At 34.4% G+C, this 15,411-nt stretch overlaps 2 protein-coding genes across 2 annotated transcripts in view; both read left to right on the plus strand.

Moving 5' to 3' along the window:
- The window catches only part of LOC150098653 (uncharacterized), a 53,049-nt gene that overhangs the window by 25,990 nt on the left and 11,648 nt on the right, over nt 1–15,411 (plus strand). The gene's annotated exons all lie outside the window — the stretch shown is intronic.
- Nucleotides 5,272–5,781, plus strand: LOC150098654 (uncharacterized). Its single transcript, XM_090405730.1, has one exon. It carries the CDS (start codon nt 5,272–5,274, stop codon nt 5,779–5,781), a length of 510 nt encoding a protein of 169 aa, XP_090261856.1.

Consider the following 15,411-nt stretch of genomic DNA (forward strand, 5'->3'; position numbering starts at 1 on the left):
AGATGCCTGATTATGTACAAAATACATTAACATCTCCGATAATTCATAATTGAAAAAAGATTCCAGAATTTTTGGACATTTGTCTAAACTTAAAAAATATGAACGGAGAGGCTCAAATAATTGTAAAACACGCTGTATAGCAGGTGTTAGAGCGAGCCATCTAACTTTTGAATATCCTAAAAGTTTTTTGTATTCAACATTTGCGTCTTCACAAAATTGTTTTAAAGTAGCACATGAACAGTAAAACGACTAAAATACAAATAAATTGTCGTTATTATTATTTCTACATCAATTGCCATGGCACATGACGCTGTGTTGATTGCATTTGACAAAATATGTGCATTACAACCTATTCCTAGTATTTTCTTTTGGAGTAAATCTTGTAATTTTACATAGACATTATTCACTGCTTTGCGTCTTCGCCCACCAAAATTTGTGTTTGTATTATCAGCTGTTAGTGCAACAACTTTAGATTTCAAATTGTTTTTATTTATTACTCTGCATAGGTGGTTTGACAAAATTTCAGCAGTTTCACCCTCAATGGATTCTAAATTTAAAATTTTTACTTGACTGCCCTTGGTAACATTATAATACCTTACTAGTATTGGATACAATTTGGTTTCATTATGATTTGATGCATCAGATAAAACCGTTACAAATGCTGCATTTTTCAAGTCTTCTGCAAGTATTTTATCACAGTAATTTTTAAATACTGATTTAATAATAGCCTCACATTTTGTCCTGGCACATGAAAATTTAGCATTGTGAAAGTTTTTCAATAATTTAGTTGTACAATCCATACTACCAAAACTTTAATTGTGAATTATGGTATGAAATGCAAATGTTCCCTCCATTACAGCTGTTTTTCATCTTCAGAATAATTAGAAGTTTTAAAAAAATAGGTTACTTTACTACTGGAAGCTGATGCATCTAATGATTGCTTATGTTTGTTGGTGTTCAAGTGTTTCGTTATAGCTGCTCTGCCTCCAACTGCAATACAAAATTCTCCTCTGCAAATATTGCAAAAAACAATGTTTATCTCTTTGATATGAGGAGTGGAAATTCCTTTTTCAATTGATCGTTGAAATGGCATTTCCTCTTTCTTGATTTTTCCATCCCTTAAATGAAATTAAAAATTAAAAATAAAATATAGAGCCACACGAACGATGCAAGCACATTATGAATAAATAAAATTAATAATTAAAACTAAAACTTTAATAACAAAAGCGATAAAACTTTACTAAATCTATATTTAAATTATTTTCCACTTGTGTTGAAAACAGGGTTGTATAAAATTGAAGTAATGAATTAATAAAACGTGAATTGTACTTACCTGAGTATAATATTCACTGAGAAAGAAATAATTTCGTATTTCCGTTAGAAATAAACACAAAGTATAATATAGAGATAAAGTAAACAAAGTGAAGTGTGCAGTGGTGCGAGACACGTGAAGTTCTCCTATGCCCTGCGCATGTATTTCATAATCGCGTCTTTCCGAACTGTACCGTCACGTGACGCGTAACAGTTTGGCGCGGCATCTCTGAATACAGAGATTAACAGATTAGTTTTAAAATATTGAAAAGGAGGACACTTTTCGAGAAAGGACAGAACCTACAAAAGGAGGACGATTGGTCACCTTATCTTTCTATCTCTTTACACGACTAATATATATATATATATATATATATATATATATATATATATATATATCCATTCTATATATATAAAAAGATAAGCCAAAATTTGAAACGTTTTTATGTCATGTTTTTTGTCACGTGAAAAAAAATCCCCTGCATATATATGTTTGGTATCATTTTTTTCTGAATTTATTCAACTTTAATGTCATATATGTGTCCAACAATTTGTTATTATATGATATATCATTTCAGGATTACAACAATCAAACTTATTGTCGACCATTAGAACAATGAAAAGAAAAAAATTATCATCTTGCATGGTAAAAGTATCACTTGCATAAGAAATACAAGATTGCATTAAAATGAATTGCAAAATACCTGGCGTTATTAAGTAATGAAAATTCTTTATATAGATATGTTTATAAAACTCTTCATTGTTTTGAAACATCCAACAATGTGTTTGCCTTCATGAGACAATTTGTCATTTTGTTTAAATATGATATATCGTTTCAGGATTACAACAATCAGACTCATTGTCGATCATTAGAACAGTATGTGTCAGTATTCATTATTGAAATTTACTATATAATCAGTCATGACTGATAATTTTATTTTCATTTTGTGATTTTGACTCTTTTACTAATATTCTGGTAAAGTAATGATGACTTATCAAAAAAGAAGACGTAATCATAGTTCGGATGACAATAGTCCATCATACAAATAGCCAGCGAAAACACCTGCTGAACATAAGAGAGAAAGTAGGGAACAACAACTGCAAGAAGAACAGGGACCCTTGACACCCAAAGAGCCAGTGAAAACATCCACTGAACGCGTGCGAGAATTTCGGGAATGACAACGACAGTCATCAGGTGAGACTACAAACCTCGATTCACTAGCCACTCACGATGTTGGGGATATGACTGAAAAGTGCCAAAATTGTAATGCAATATTTTGGAAAAATGAATTTTGTAAAAAGAGTTGCTATTGTAATAGTCAAGTGAGGTTGTCAGAATTATCTCCATTCCCTATTGAATTACAACAAATATTCTGTGATAGAAGCTTTAGAAATGATTTTCATATATTCAACTCAATGTTTGCTTTTGCTACATATCAAGCAGATATAACTTCAGACAGACGGCTGCCAGTTCTGAGAGTACAGGGACAGGTACATCATATTACTCCAACATCTCTCTCTGTGGATCATGTACAACTAATAAAACATATTGTGGTCAGATTTATATGTATGAACCTGGTGTTGCTTTGCGTTATAGAACAAATTTTGGATCAGGTAGTAGCTTACACTGTTACATTGGTGAAATAACGGAAATTTTAGAAAAACATAATCCATGTATTGAAAAATACAGAGCATTGAAAAATGTATTAGAAGAAAACGAACAGGAATATTCTTTAGAGGGCCTGACAAAAGAGTATATAATAAACCGGTAACGTCTGAATGTGCTGCGATAATAGTTTCAAATGACGGTATAGTTCCAGACGTTGATTTACGTGTTTATCCTAAATCCAGTGACGAAGGTGTTCTGCTACCAAAACTGTCTACGCATATAGACCCCATGATTTTTCCACTATTATTTCCAAGTGGCTATTTAGGTTGGACACGGAGTATAATGCAGACTGGAGAGGTTACATCAAAACAGATATCAGTGCTACGGTACTAATGCCTACCGTTTGATGTACAGAAACATAGATCAGTTTAATCCTATTTATTACAGAGGCCAGTTACATCAGCAATATGTTAGTCATGCATACATTCGAATAGAAAACCAACATCTTAATTATTTTTTACACAATCAAAATAAACTGAGAATCGAGTGTTATCAAGGATTAATGGATCATGTATCAAGAAGTGCATTAAATAATCTGGAGAATTTTCAAAATCAAGCGCGATTAGACAATATATTTGTTTTACCTTCTTTGTTTATAGGAAGCCCACGACATATGCAACAATTATATCAAATGCAATGGCCATTGTGAGAAAGCACGGAAGACCCAATATATTTATAACCATGACCTGTAATCCTGGTTGGCCAGAAATAAAGAGAACATTGAAAAATTTTAAGTACCTTAAAATGGAATTGTATGACACCCATTACTTATTGTAAGGATATTTCACTTAAAATTAAAAGTTCTACTGAAAGAAATATTAAAAGGGAAATTATTTGGAACTATCATTGCATATATGTATACGATAGAATTCCAAAAACGTGGGTTACCTCATGCACATATGCTTTTTACAATAAAACACGATGAAAACTGAAAATCCTAGAACAGATTGATAAATGCATATCGACAGAAATCCCAGAGGAAGGTCCTTTGAAAGCGAAAGTTATTAAACACGTTACACGGACCACACACAGATGATTCATCGTGTTTAAGCGAAAACAGGAAATGTTCTAAAAAGTTTCCTGAAAGGTTCATACATCAAACAGAAATGAATGAAAAAGGATACCTGTTTTACAGACGTCGAGATAACAGAGCAGCAGCAAACAGTTACAATGCAAAAGTGAATGGACAGTTGATAGCCGTGGACAATTCGATGGTGGTTCCTTACAATCCTTACGTTTCAATGAAATACAATTGTCATATTAATGTGGAATATTGTACATCAGTAGTGGCCACTAAGTACATTCACAAAGGACAAGATAGAGCTTGAGTCAGCTTCAAAAAAACTATAAACACTAATGAGATAATTGAAGAGGAAATTCATGATGGAAATACATCATTTGTTAACAGCAGATACGTGGGGCCTACAGAAGCAGCTTGGAGAATATTGGAAATGCCACTATCTGATAGTTCACATACAATTTATAGATTACCTGTTCATTTACATCTGCAACATAATATTCTTTACAAAGAAGGAAGCAGCTTTAGAAAAAAAATGAGACAGCCTTGACAGCATATTTTAAATTGAATAAAAGTGATTCTGCTGCCAGAAATATCCTTTATAGAAATATACCCGAATATTACTGTTTGGATGCTAAGAAAAGATGGATTAAACGTAAAAGGGAGATAAAAGTTATTAGAAGAGTGTGTTCTGTTAGCCCAAAAGATTCTGAAAGATTTCATTTCATCTAAAATTGATATTAAACTTCGTTCCAGGTGCCACGTGTTATGATGACGTGAAAATTTATGAAGGAAAACAATATGAGTCTTTTAGGGAAGTTGCAATAGCGAGAAATTTACTACACACTGAGGATATTTCAACGAATTGAATTGCGATTCGTTGAAACTGAGAGTGAACGTAACATGAGAATAGAAAATGAAGTAAAAAAAGGTGTTGAAATGAAAGAAAATTGTAATACGAATCAATTGTTCATACTGAATCGGTTACTGTCTTCGGTACTGACAGAAATCTTCTTCTTGGATGGACCTGGAGAAACCGGTAAAACTTATCTACATAATTGTTTAATCCATTTTTTGCATGCACATAACAAAAAAATTATTACTGTTGCATGGACAGGTATTGCTTCAATATTGCTTCCAGGTGGAATAACATCACATCATGTATTTAAATTGCCAATAGAAATAGATACGTATTCAAATTGTTATTTAAAAAAATGCAAAAGATAAACTTAACTTATATGAAATAGACATAATAATTTGGGATGAAGCTTCAATGATTCCAAGTCGAGCAGTTGAAATGGTCGATGAATTACTTCAAGTTATCTGTAACGACAGTAAGCCTTTTGGCAGATTCATCATTTTCGGTGGAGATTTTCGTCAGGTTTCACCTGTTATAAAATATGCTTCACCAGAGATAATAGCTAAATCCACTTTAAAATCAACATCAATATGGCCACATTGTACTCGATTCAAGTTAACAAAAAATATGAGATCGTCTGATGTTGAGCATGCGAACTGGTTATTAGACGTCAGCAACGGCATTATCGAGACTTTAGAAATTCCAGATAATTGGAAATCTTCAGACATAATTCGAGATATTTACAATGAGTCTATTTCATTAAATGTTGATTTATCGGATAGAATCATATTAGCCTGCCATAACAATGTACGTACATTAAATAATAAAATATTGAATTTAGTCGATGGAGAAGTTCACACCTATTTGAGTGTAGATATTGCTAAACCTCAAGGAGTTGATCAAATGGATGAAGTGCACAATTAGAATATCAGATTGAATATTTGAATTCATTAAACTTTCCTGGATTCCCTGTGCATAAATTCCAATTGAAAGTAGGATCACTTGTCATGCTTATTCGAAATTTAAGTATTAAGGATGGCCTCTTAATGGTACACGCTTACAAATTGTAAATTGCATAAGCATTTAATTGCTGGTAACATTCTGATTGGTGATCATGCTGAAGAAGTTGTGTTCCTTCCACGCATTAAGTTGGATACAGGCAATACCAGTGCAAGCAGGTTACCATTTGTACTACACAGATGACAATTACCTATAGTTTTAGCTTTTGCTATAACTATTAATAAGTCTCAAGGGCAGAGTTTTGATTGTGTTGGAATAAAAAATCGATAGACCTTTATTCAGCCATGGACAGTTATATGTTGCATTGTCAAGATGTCATTTGAAAGCAGGTGTAAAGATTCAAAGTATTAAAAATATTGCATGCAAAGAAGTGTTATAAATAAAGACTTCCATAAGACTGTGTTTGTTTTTATTCTTATCCAATGACAAGAAATTCCAGAAATGACAAGCGAAGGTAGTCCCGTGAATGTCGAGTCATCAGAATTCAAGGAGAACCGGCCTACCAGCCCAGAACTCAGGGGGGGTTGTGTGGCGTAGGCACCAGGGGGGGGGGGGGGGCAGAGTCACCTAGTGTGTGTGTGTGTGTATAACTGAGATTAGCTGTGCTCACATTCCTGAATGCTAGCAATCTCAAGTTCTTAATATCTTCTGTTCACTCCCCTAATTTTTCTCAGAACTCGCAGGCTGAAAAGAGGAAACATGACAAAACATACAGGGTGTTCGGGATAAATTTGACATATTTATAATTAATTATATTTTTCCGTAAGTTACATGTATTAACACACACTTCTCTTCATTTAAAAGTTTGGACCCTTCTTCATTCATATACAAGATGTCAGAAAGGATGGATAGCTGGAACCCACCTGAATCATGGAAGAGAATAACTTGTATCATGATGATTCGTGCCCGCCATCAAAATAAGGATATTACGACTGCTGCCCAATGCTCCCTGAATACAGTAAAAACAATCAGGCATGAACTAGAGACTTGCAATGGTGACTACGAGGATGTAGCAAGAAGAAAGATCCCTAGCAGACGATCTGATTGCGTTCGTACAGCAGAATTCCTCGCAAATCTGCAGGAACAGGTGTTGAAGAACCCTGGCATTGGAATTCGGGCTTTGTTCGTGGAGTTGCTAACTGTAGTCAAGCCCTGGATAACAAGGGTAGCCAATTATAGGCCGTATGTATGGCAGCAGGATTCGGCCCCTTGCCACACCTCTGGGAAAAGTCAAAAATGGTTGTCTGAAAATTTCTACGACTTCACCAGTCCAAATGTTTGGCCTCCAAACTCCCCAGACCTTAACCCCATGGATTATTTTGTATGGGGCGCAGTTGAAAAAGACACCAATCGCACTTCCAGTAATACAAAAGCCCAGTTAATGGATAAAATTAAAACAGTTTTTGCGGCCCTTCCCAGGGAGACTGTAGCATCAGCTTGTTCGAGGTTCCGAAGCAGAATTGAAGCTGTGATCGATGCTAATGGTGGTTATTTTGAGTAAATCTTGTTGATAGTATTGTAATTAACTCTGCCTGTAATGTTTTTTTGTCAATTCATTAAATTTAATAGATACAAAGAAGATTTTCTTTTTCCTTACGAAACTGTCAAATTTATCCCGAACACCCTGTATATTATTAAAGGGATTTTATAGGATTGACACTGAAAGTTTTTTTTTTCCCTCATACATGGCAGGATGGGAGAGAACGAGGGGTCATCCATGGGTATTCTGTAAGAATATTGTTAAGCGGGTATTAGGACTAGATTTTTTTACCTAGAGGGTGAATTGGTTCCAGAGGTAGTTGTGCTTTTGTCAGTGAATGAATAAAAGGAGAGATGGGTATTTTGTGAATAACAGATCTCCCAAGATGAGTTTCTGGCTCCATTGACCTATATAATAATAAAAATAAGCAAAACTCTTACATTAGAGGCATAGTTCATGAGATGAATGTGAGGTGGAAGTTAGTTGGTTTCATAGTGTGTGTGTGAGTTAATTTATCTTATTTAAATGCCATGAAGGAGAGATTAGATATCCCAGAATGGTAAGACATTCTGATCAATAGTTTGCATTCATTCTCTTGAAAATCAAGAACTGTGGCCTTATTATTCTTGTAGACAGGCTTATACGTTGGTTATGCATTACTAAATCACTTAAGGAATTGACAACATAAGTACGAATATAAATTAAATTACACTTTAATAAATATTTCTGATATTTCAGCAACGTCACGTTGCCATCTTCAACAGGAACTTACAAAAAAGGCATGTGCACATAGGCAATACAAATTCAAAAGACTATTTATGGAATCAGCCTCAGCCCTAAGAAACTCTCCAAACCTCAACAAATTTGGTTGTATGAGACTGCCCCAAATTTGGGAGGCTTACATCAGCAGACCTTCAGCCCAGTGGTCAAGAACACCTACTTAGCCTGCTAGGGGGCACCATCAGGACTTTTAGGAGAACAATAGCTTCATCCTTTCATTCTCAGTTACTGTGTTGCAGTGCCTACATGCACGTGCCTTTTTTGTAAGTTCCTTTTGAAGATGGCAATGTGACGTTGCCGAAATATCGGAAATATTTATTAAAGTGTAATTTAATTTATATTTGTATCTACGTTGTCAATTCCTCAAGTGATTTAGTAATATTATTATTATCATCATCAACACCCGACCTCCATGGAGTCAGAGACTCATCGTGGGAGGTACTCACTATTGCATACAATGCTCATCCAACCACATCTTAAACTGATTCAATGTGTGCACATCCACAACACACTCAGGCAATGCATTCCACTCACCAACCACTCTCCATGCAAAGAACCTGCTTCTCACTCCTTTGCTCACACCTGCCTTATACAGTTTCCAGCAATGGCTTTTTGTTCTACTTCCCTCTCCAATTCTATGAAAAATCTCTTCCATGTCTACCTGATAACAACCCCTGACTAGTTTATATGTCTCAATCATATCTCCCCTCTTCCTCCTATTCATGAGGCTCTGCAACTTACATTCCCTCAATCTGTCCTCGTACTCCACATTCCAAAGACCACTGACTACCCCTGTGAATCTTCCCTGTACCCTTTCCAACATATCCTCATCATACATGAAAACCCGGCGACCAAATCTGTACACAATAATCGATATGAGGCCTGATCAAGGCCTTATACAGTGGAATCATAGCCTCTTTATTTCTGCGTCTCAGGGTTCTCCGCATCGTTGCCATTATTCAATGTGATGTCTTCACAACTTGTGCAATGTGGCTGCTGAATTTCAGGTCCCTGTCCACCATCACACCTAGATCTCTCATTGCCTCTACTTCTGTTAAAGTTTCCCCACCAAGTGTATACTTGGCATCCCATCATTGCTTACCAAATCTCAAAACCTTACACTTGGAAACATTGAACTGACAGTTCCACTTACCTGCCCAGCCCATTCATGCAATCTGTTCAAGTCCTCTTGTAAGGCATTAACATCAGCCTGATTGTGCATTGCTCTCCCCAGTTTTGCATCATCTGCAAACAGCTGGATATCACTAGTTAAACCCAACCCAATATCATTAACATATAAATTGAACAACAACGGCCCTAAAACTGACACCTGTGACACACCACTGGTGATCTTTCTCTTTCGAGATACTGCACCTCCATATACAACTTTCTGATACCTATCTGACAGCCAGTCACTGATCCAACACAGAAGTCTGTTATCCAATCCCATCTCTTTCAATTTAATTAAGAGCTTGTCATGTGGCAGGCTATCAAAAGCCTTTGCAAATCCAAGTACACCACTGTATATGCATCTTCTCTGTCCAAGGTATTTGTCACCTTGTTATAGTACATAAGTAAGTTAGTGAAACATGATCTCCCCTTAACAAACCCATGTTGATACCAGCAGTATTCTCTAAAAATAGAGAATACTGCTGGTATCAACCCATTTCTGTATCCTACTTCTCACCAATCTCTCCAGGACCTTCACCACCACTCCAGATATACAGACCGGTCTATAATTTGAAGCTACAGCCTTATGACCACCTTTTATGCAGTGGAACAATTTCACCCTCCTTCCACTCCCTTGGAGCCTGTGCTGTAGCAAAACTTTTGTTAAACAGGCATGCACAATATGCTAACCACTCGACCAACCAGGCCATCAAAGAAGTCTACCTCCGTATTGCAGCAGCTAACTAACCTTTACTTAAAAGAGACCAGATAAAGGTTCCTCACGTCTTGAACGGGAATTAAACTCATATCCTTTTGTCTATACTGACAGCTACTGAGGCTCACACACACAGTATATAAAAAACCGTTTTCTTTTCTTTTTTTATGGGGAAGGCATATTAGTTGTCGTGGGTGTATTATTGCTGGATGCCTTTTGAGGTGCGCAAAATTTTTTTTAAGGCAGTGCTCGAGGATAAGTATTTGTAAGCATTAATAAATTGCCAGTGATATTTTTTTTATGTAAATGGAAGATAAAAATTACTATACATTTTTCTTCCTAATGTTTTGGTACACTTTAGGTAACTACATTACCAATACAAAGGATGTAATCAACTTATCTACCGAGTAGGAGGGAAGGGGCAAGGATTTTATATCCATGCCGACGAATAAAAGTTCAACTAGTTAGTTGCTGTTTTACTACATCGGAAAACCGAAGCTTGTTCATAAATATTATTTAAATGTTTAAAAAAAATGGTGATTATGTTATTTAGTTTGATATCTGAAGTTTATAATTTTATACGCGACCTTAAGTTTGATAATCTATAAATAGGAAATGAACAACCCAGCATTTTGAACACTAATGTTGGTGCATAGAGACGAGGCATCAAAGGAAGAGTATTGTCCCGTGATATACTGATTTCTTTAATGTGTAAAAAAAAAAAAAGTTCATCAGTGCTCGTAATGATGAATTTTAAATAATTGTTTTATTAGGAATGAGACAAATTTAGATAAATGTATTATGAAATTACAGGCTGAATGAGATAGCCCAGTTTAAATGTTTTATATCAACTGCCACTCTTTTTCAACAAAAAGTTCGATTTTTTATGATATGGGAGTGGGATGTACCTTAATTATTTTGTAAATATTGCTAGTAGGCTTGCCAAACTGCCCGTATTTTATGTCGAATTTTGCTGTCTCATATTGTACTTGCAGGGACAGCCTAATGTTCTGTATTTAATGAAAGGATAAAATTATAAAATATCATCTTAAGCAATTATAATTTTCAATATTTTTTTGAATAATCCAATTTAAATTGATTTGTAAGCCATAAAAACTGACAATTCAAGGAAATTATGTTTACAGTTTATGGCAGCGACTGTCCCTTTCATTTGTCAATTTTTATTTAGTTGTTTTTATTTAGTTTTATTTATTTTATTTATAATTCTATATAGATATATTGCATTTGCTTATTTTCAAACAGTTCTTATTTGGACATTGTGCAGTATTGGTACATATGTGGATGTTATTTTAATAATTATTAAAAAAATAATATCCTGCCTTTTCGAATGTGCGATATTTGGTTAATGTATAAAATATATAATTAAAGGTAAATTAATTTTATTTAGACAACATGTGTTGCTCAGTGGAAGTGGCATTTGCACTCTACGGCCCTAGGCCATCAGAAGAATAACCTATATTCGATTCTAGTTGCCAACTAGAGGAACTTTTTGAGCCTGTGTAGCTCAGTAGAAGTGGCTTTTGTATTCTACGGCGCTTGACCACACGAAGAAAGACATAAGTTCTAGTGTAGTCGTTGACTGGAAGAACATTTTCTAAGCCTTTTTTCGACCAGTTCCTGAGTTAGTGGATCTCTGGCACGGCTAGCAGGTTTTTTTCTCCCGGAAACTCAAGAAAATCGGCCATTGGACCTACACTATTTTCAGACATTAAAAATATTGTATTAAGGTTAGGGACCACAAGATGGTTGCATTTATTAGCCATCTTCTTCACTGCGTACAGATTAATTAGTAATAGATTTGGGCCAGCCATCTCTGATTGACTACCAGTGGAGATTGAACTGCCCACTCAGTCTCCAAAAGTTAGACATGGCTCAAACGGCCTCACTTACTCCCTATATTGGAACAAAAAAGTTTTGGCTGATTTTTTAAAGAAATTTTCTTTATTAATTATACAAAGGTAAATTGAATTTTGTTTTTTCCTTAAACCCTTAACAAAAGTGCGTTTTCAACAATGATTATTCGAGAAAGAATGGAATTTTATTCAAAAGGAAAACATAGCGAAGTTGAATGCAAAATCTGTAGATGAACATTTAGGAGACGATCGGATGTTATGCAACACATTAACACTCCGAAACACAAATTGAGCATTTCGAGTTCCAGTTCCAAAAGTATTGATACTTATTATGTGAAACCAAATACCAGATTTATTTTGTTAAACCAACTTACCAAAATTGTCCCGCATTTGGAAAACCAAGTACTGGACATGGGTGACCCATGTCCTAATTGGGAGTATTAGGTTAGGCTTTTAATAATCACCTTTGTCTGCTTTACTGGTAATGATATTAAGGTTTGTTTTCTCAACTTTTTACTGTTTGTAAGAGACGGGGAGAAAGATTAGGTTTAGGAATTGTATTTCTGCTGATCTTATTTTTTTGAAAAAGATGCCATTATTTGGGTCCTTTTCTACTTAGTTTTAGCTTCAATAATATATTATCAGATTTTTAAATTCAAGTCTCAAGAGATGGTGCTGCATGTATTTTTCACGCTGTTATGTTTATCACGTTGGTGTTTGTTGTTTAATGAAAGGAAAATTCTGAAGATGTATAATGCAGTCCTGTTATAAAGTAGCAATGGTTTGTATTGCTGGAGTGCTACAATGGTAAACCTTCCATGTTTTTAATTAAAACAAAAGTTTTAATATTTGACATGTTGCTTCGAAGAGGCTGTACAATTGTATCCAGTTGTTACTTAGCATTTCAAGTGCACAATTAAGGAATTTGAAATTGGCGTAATGTTGTGTGTGCAGGTTTTGAATGAATTGTACGGCTTTCATATACTCTTCCTCATTAGGATTTATAAAAAAAAAAAATAAAAAATGGAACAAAAACCTTTTTGACTTGCTATTTCAGTGTCAGAATTCATTCGCTACCTCTCCATAGGACTAGACAAATTATGCAAAATCTTACTCGGCATGCAAAAAATGTTCCATAAACTGATCATTTGTATCTGTGTGTTTTAAAGTCCAAAAGTTTAAGTTTTATTTTTAATTATTATTAAACAAAAATATTCTATTTTGTCAAGTATGTAGCTACTCATCAGCTGGAAAAATATGTGCACACATTTTTCGAGCTCAGTAAATATAGTATAATTCCAGATGGCGTAGCAAGCACTTTTTCAAGCACCTCTGTATTGCAATTAGAAAAACAAAGGACATGGACATTGTGCCCTTTGATTGGAAAAGGTCAGAGCTCAATTCTTGTCATGATGAGAGGAATCTCTATGGGCTTTTTCATTTGAGGATGAGTTAGCTGATATCATACAGAGGCAGTTTTTCATCCGACATACATACAAATTGGCCAAGAGAACACAGTTTACAGATATGTGTGTGTTGATCGTAGTTTGGAGATTTGAATAGAGGAGCTGTGAAATGTGTGGAGTAATGCCTTTCTGTGATGAATACTTGGAGGTATCAGATATCCAATCAGTTTTTTTTTTTTTAAACTAGACAACAGTACAGAATATGTACTGTTCTCTGATTTGACCCTTAGTATCATATTTACAATAGTAAATAGATATTGCGATGTAGATGTTGCATAAGCTTCACAATTTCTTATAATACTTTTTTGCTTCTGTCGATTTCCAAAATTGGATTAAGAGATAGTAAGGATTTTCTCGGAAATTTTAAAACCATAAGATATTTCCTTTATCTGGGAGAGAAGAAATAAATTGTTCTGCATGCTAATGCAGGCAAGATTTCTTATGTGATTTGGTGAATTACCCTGGATGAAATAGTCAGCTCTCCCTAGCTTTTTTCATGGATCAAAACTTCGTCGGCATTCTGCCTTTTATCATGCCATTACCTTCCTCCCCCGTTAATCTCATTACGGCTATTCTATAGCCATTAGTGGATTAACTGTTGCTGAGTGACCTTTGTGTCCCCCTGTCTTTACGTCTATTGTGTTGCTTAGAATTTCATTTACTGTCCTAAGCTATTTGACCTTTTTTTTGCCTCTAACTCTTCCCAAAAATTGAAACGAATTTCACATATGCGAAAAAAATCAATCCTCACCGATTAGCCTTTGCAATGAATCTATTTACTGATAGTAAATTTGGTCTATTTTATTCTACGAATCAGTGCACCGAAAGAGTTGCGCTGATTGTTCTTTCACTTATAATGTAGAAACAATTTTTTTTCGAATTTTCGAATTTTCAAATGTTTGCTTTGAAAATATTATGTCAAATATTTATATTTTTAAATAATATTTATTGAAATAAATATGTTCTTTTGCTTTTGTTTCTAGCCAAATAGCATTATATGGATCATCACATTTCAGTTTTAGAAACGATTTTTGGTTATTCATAAAGACAAAATAAAAAAAAAAAAACATTAAAATGCTAAATTGCATTACTCGGTTTCCGATTGTGAGGCTTTTCGGTATCAAAAATTTATATTCAATGATATTTTAGCAGTGATTCTTCGCCTTCGTCTTTTATTTATTTATTTGTATTATGCATATTACGATAATATCCAGTGCATATCCTCGTAGATATGTTGAAAATATAATGTGAAAAATATCATATACGGAATGATTCAAAATTTTTGCTCATTTTGAAGATTTTCTAATGCTCCACCCTCCCCCTCCTTATCCTCTCCTGGAACTCGATTACATAACTACTCTAAACTTCTACAGGTTTGAAAGCTTTTCTAGACAGTATTCAAAATCTATTACTTCATTTTACCATTTTGACAAAAGATATACGGCAATCAGATTGTACCGTGAAGCTTTTAATTCTGTATGTGCGAATTTAGAAATTATTTCATACAATTATTTGCAATCTAAAACCAGCTGTTCTACTGTCTGCTGAAATTATGTGAAATTTTAGAAATAATATGCTATATTTTCACCATGCAAAATTGTTTATATGCATGCCACCCAAAAGAAAGTTCAGTAGTATTATTTTTGTTTGTTTTTCTTTAAAAAAAAATCTAAATATTACTTCTTCTGCTGGTGGAAGCTATTTCTGAAATAATCTACGTCTTCTAAATACTTGGTAATATCCTCTTAGCTGGAGGAAAAGCTGAAGGCTTATTACTCTCAGTGCTATTGAGAAAGAAAGGGGAGAACACTAAAGTGCCTCAGGCGTGCAGAATATATCAAGAATGTCTTGTTTCCTTTTTGATTGTTGATTACCAAATTCCTAACAAAAATACTGACATTTCGTTTACATGCTTATACATTATTTATGCCAAAATATTTTCTTAATTTATCATGATCAGCTTCACTTTTATTATCGAAAAATTAGAAATTATTTCATACAATTATCTTGAAAAAGAGGATTTGAATTATTTTCAAAGAAAAGGTGCAT

This window comes from Typopeltis vanoorti, chromosome 15, assembly GCF_054136105.1.
Source record: "Typopeltis vanoorti isolate ZY-2024b chromosome 15, IOZ_Tvanoo_1.0, whole genome shotgun sequence".
Taxonomy (NCBI): domain Eukaryota; kingdom Metazoa; phylum Arthropoda; class Arachnida; order Uropygi; family Thelyphonidae; genus Typopeltis; species Typopeltis vanoorti.

Bases quoted from the DNA above. Each gene is read 5' to 3' on its own strand.
- LOC150098654 (XM_090405730.1), top strand. From the start codon at position 5,272: ATGATTCCAAGTCGAGCAGTTGAAATGGTCGATGAATTACTTCAAGTT.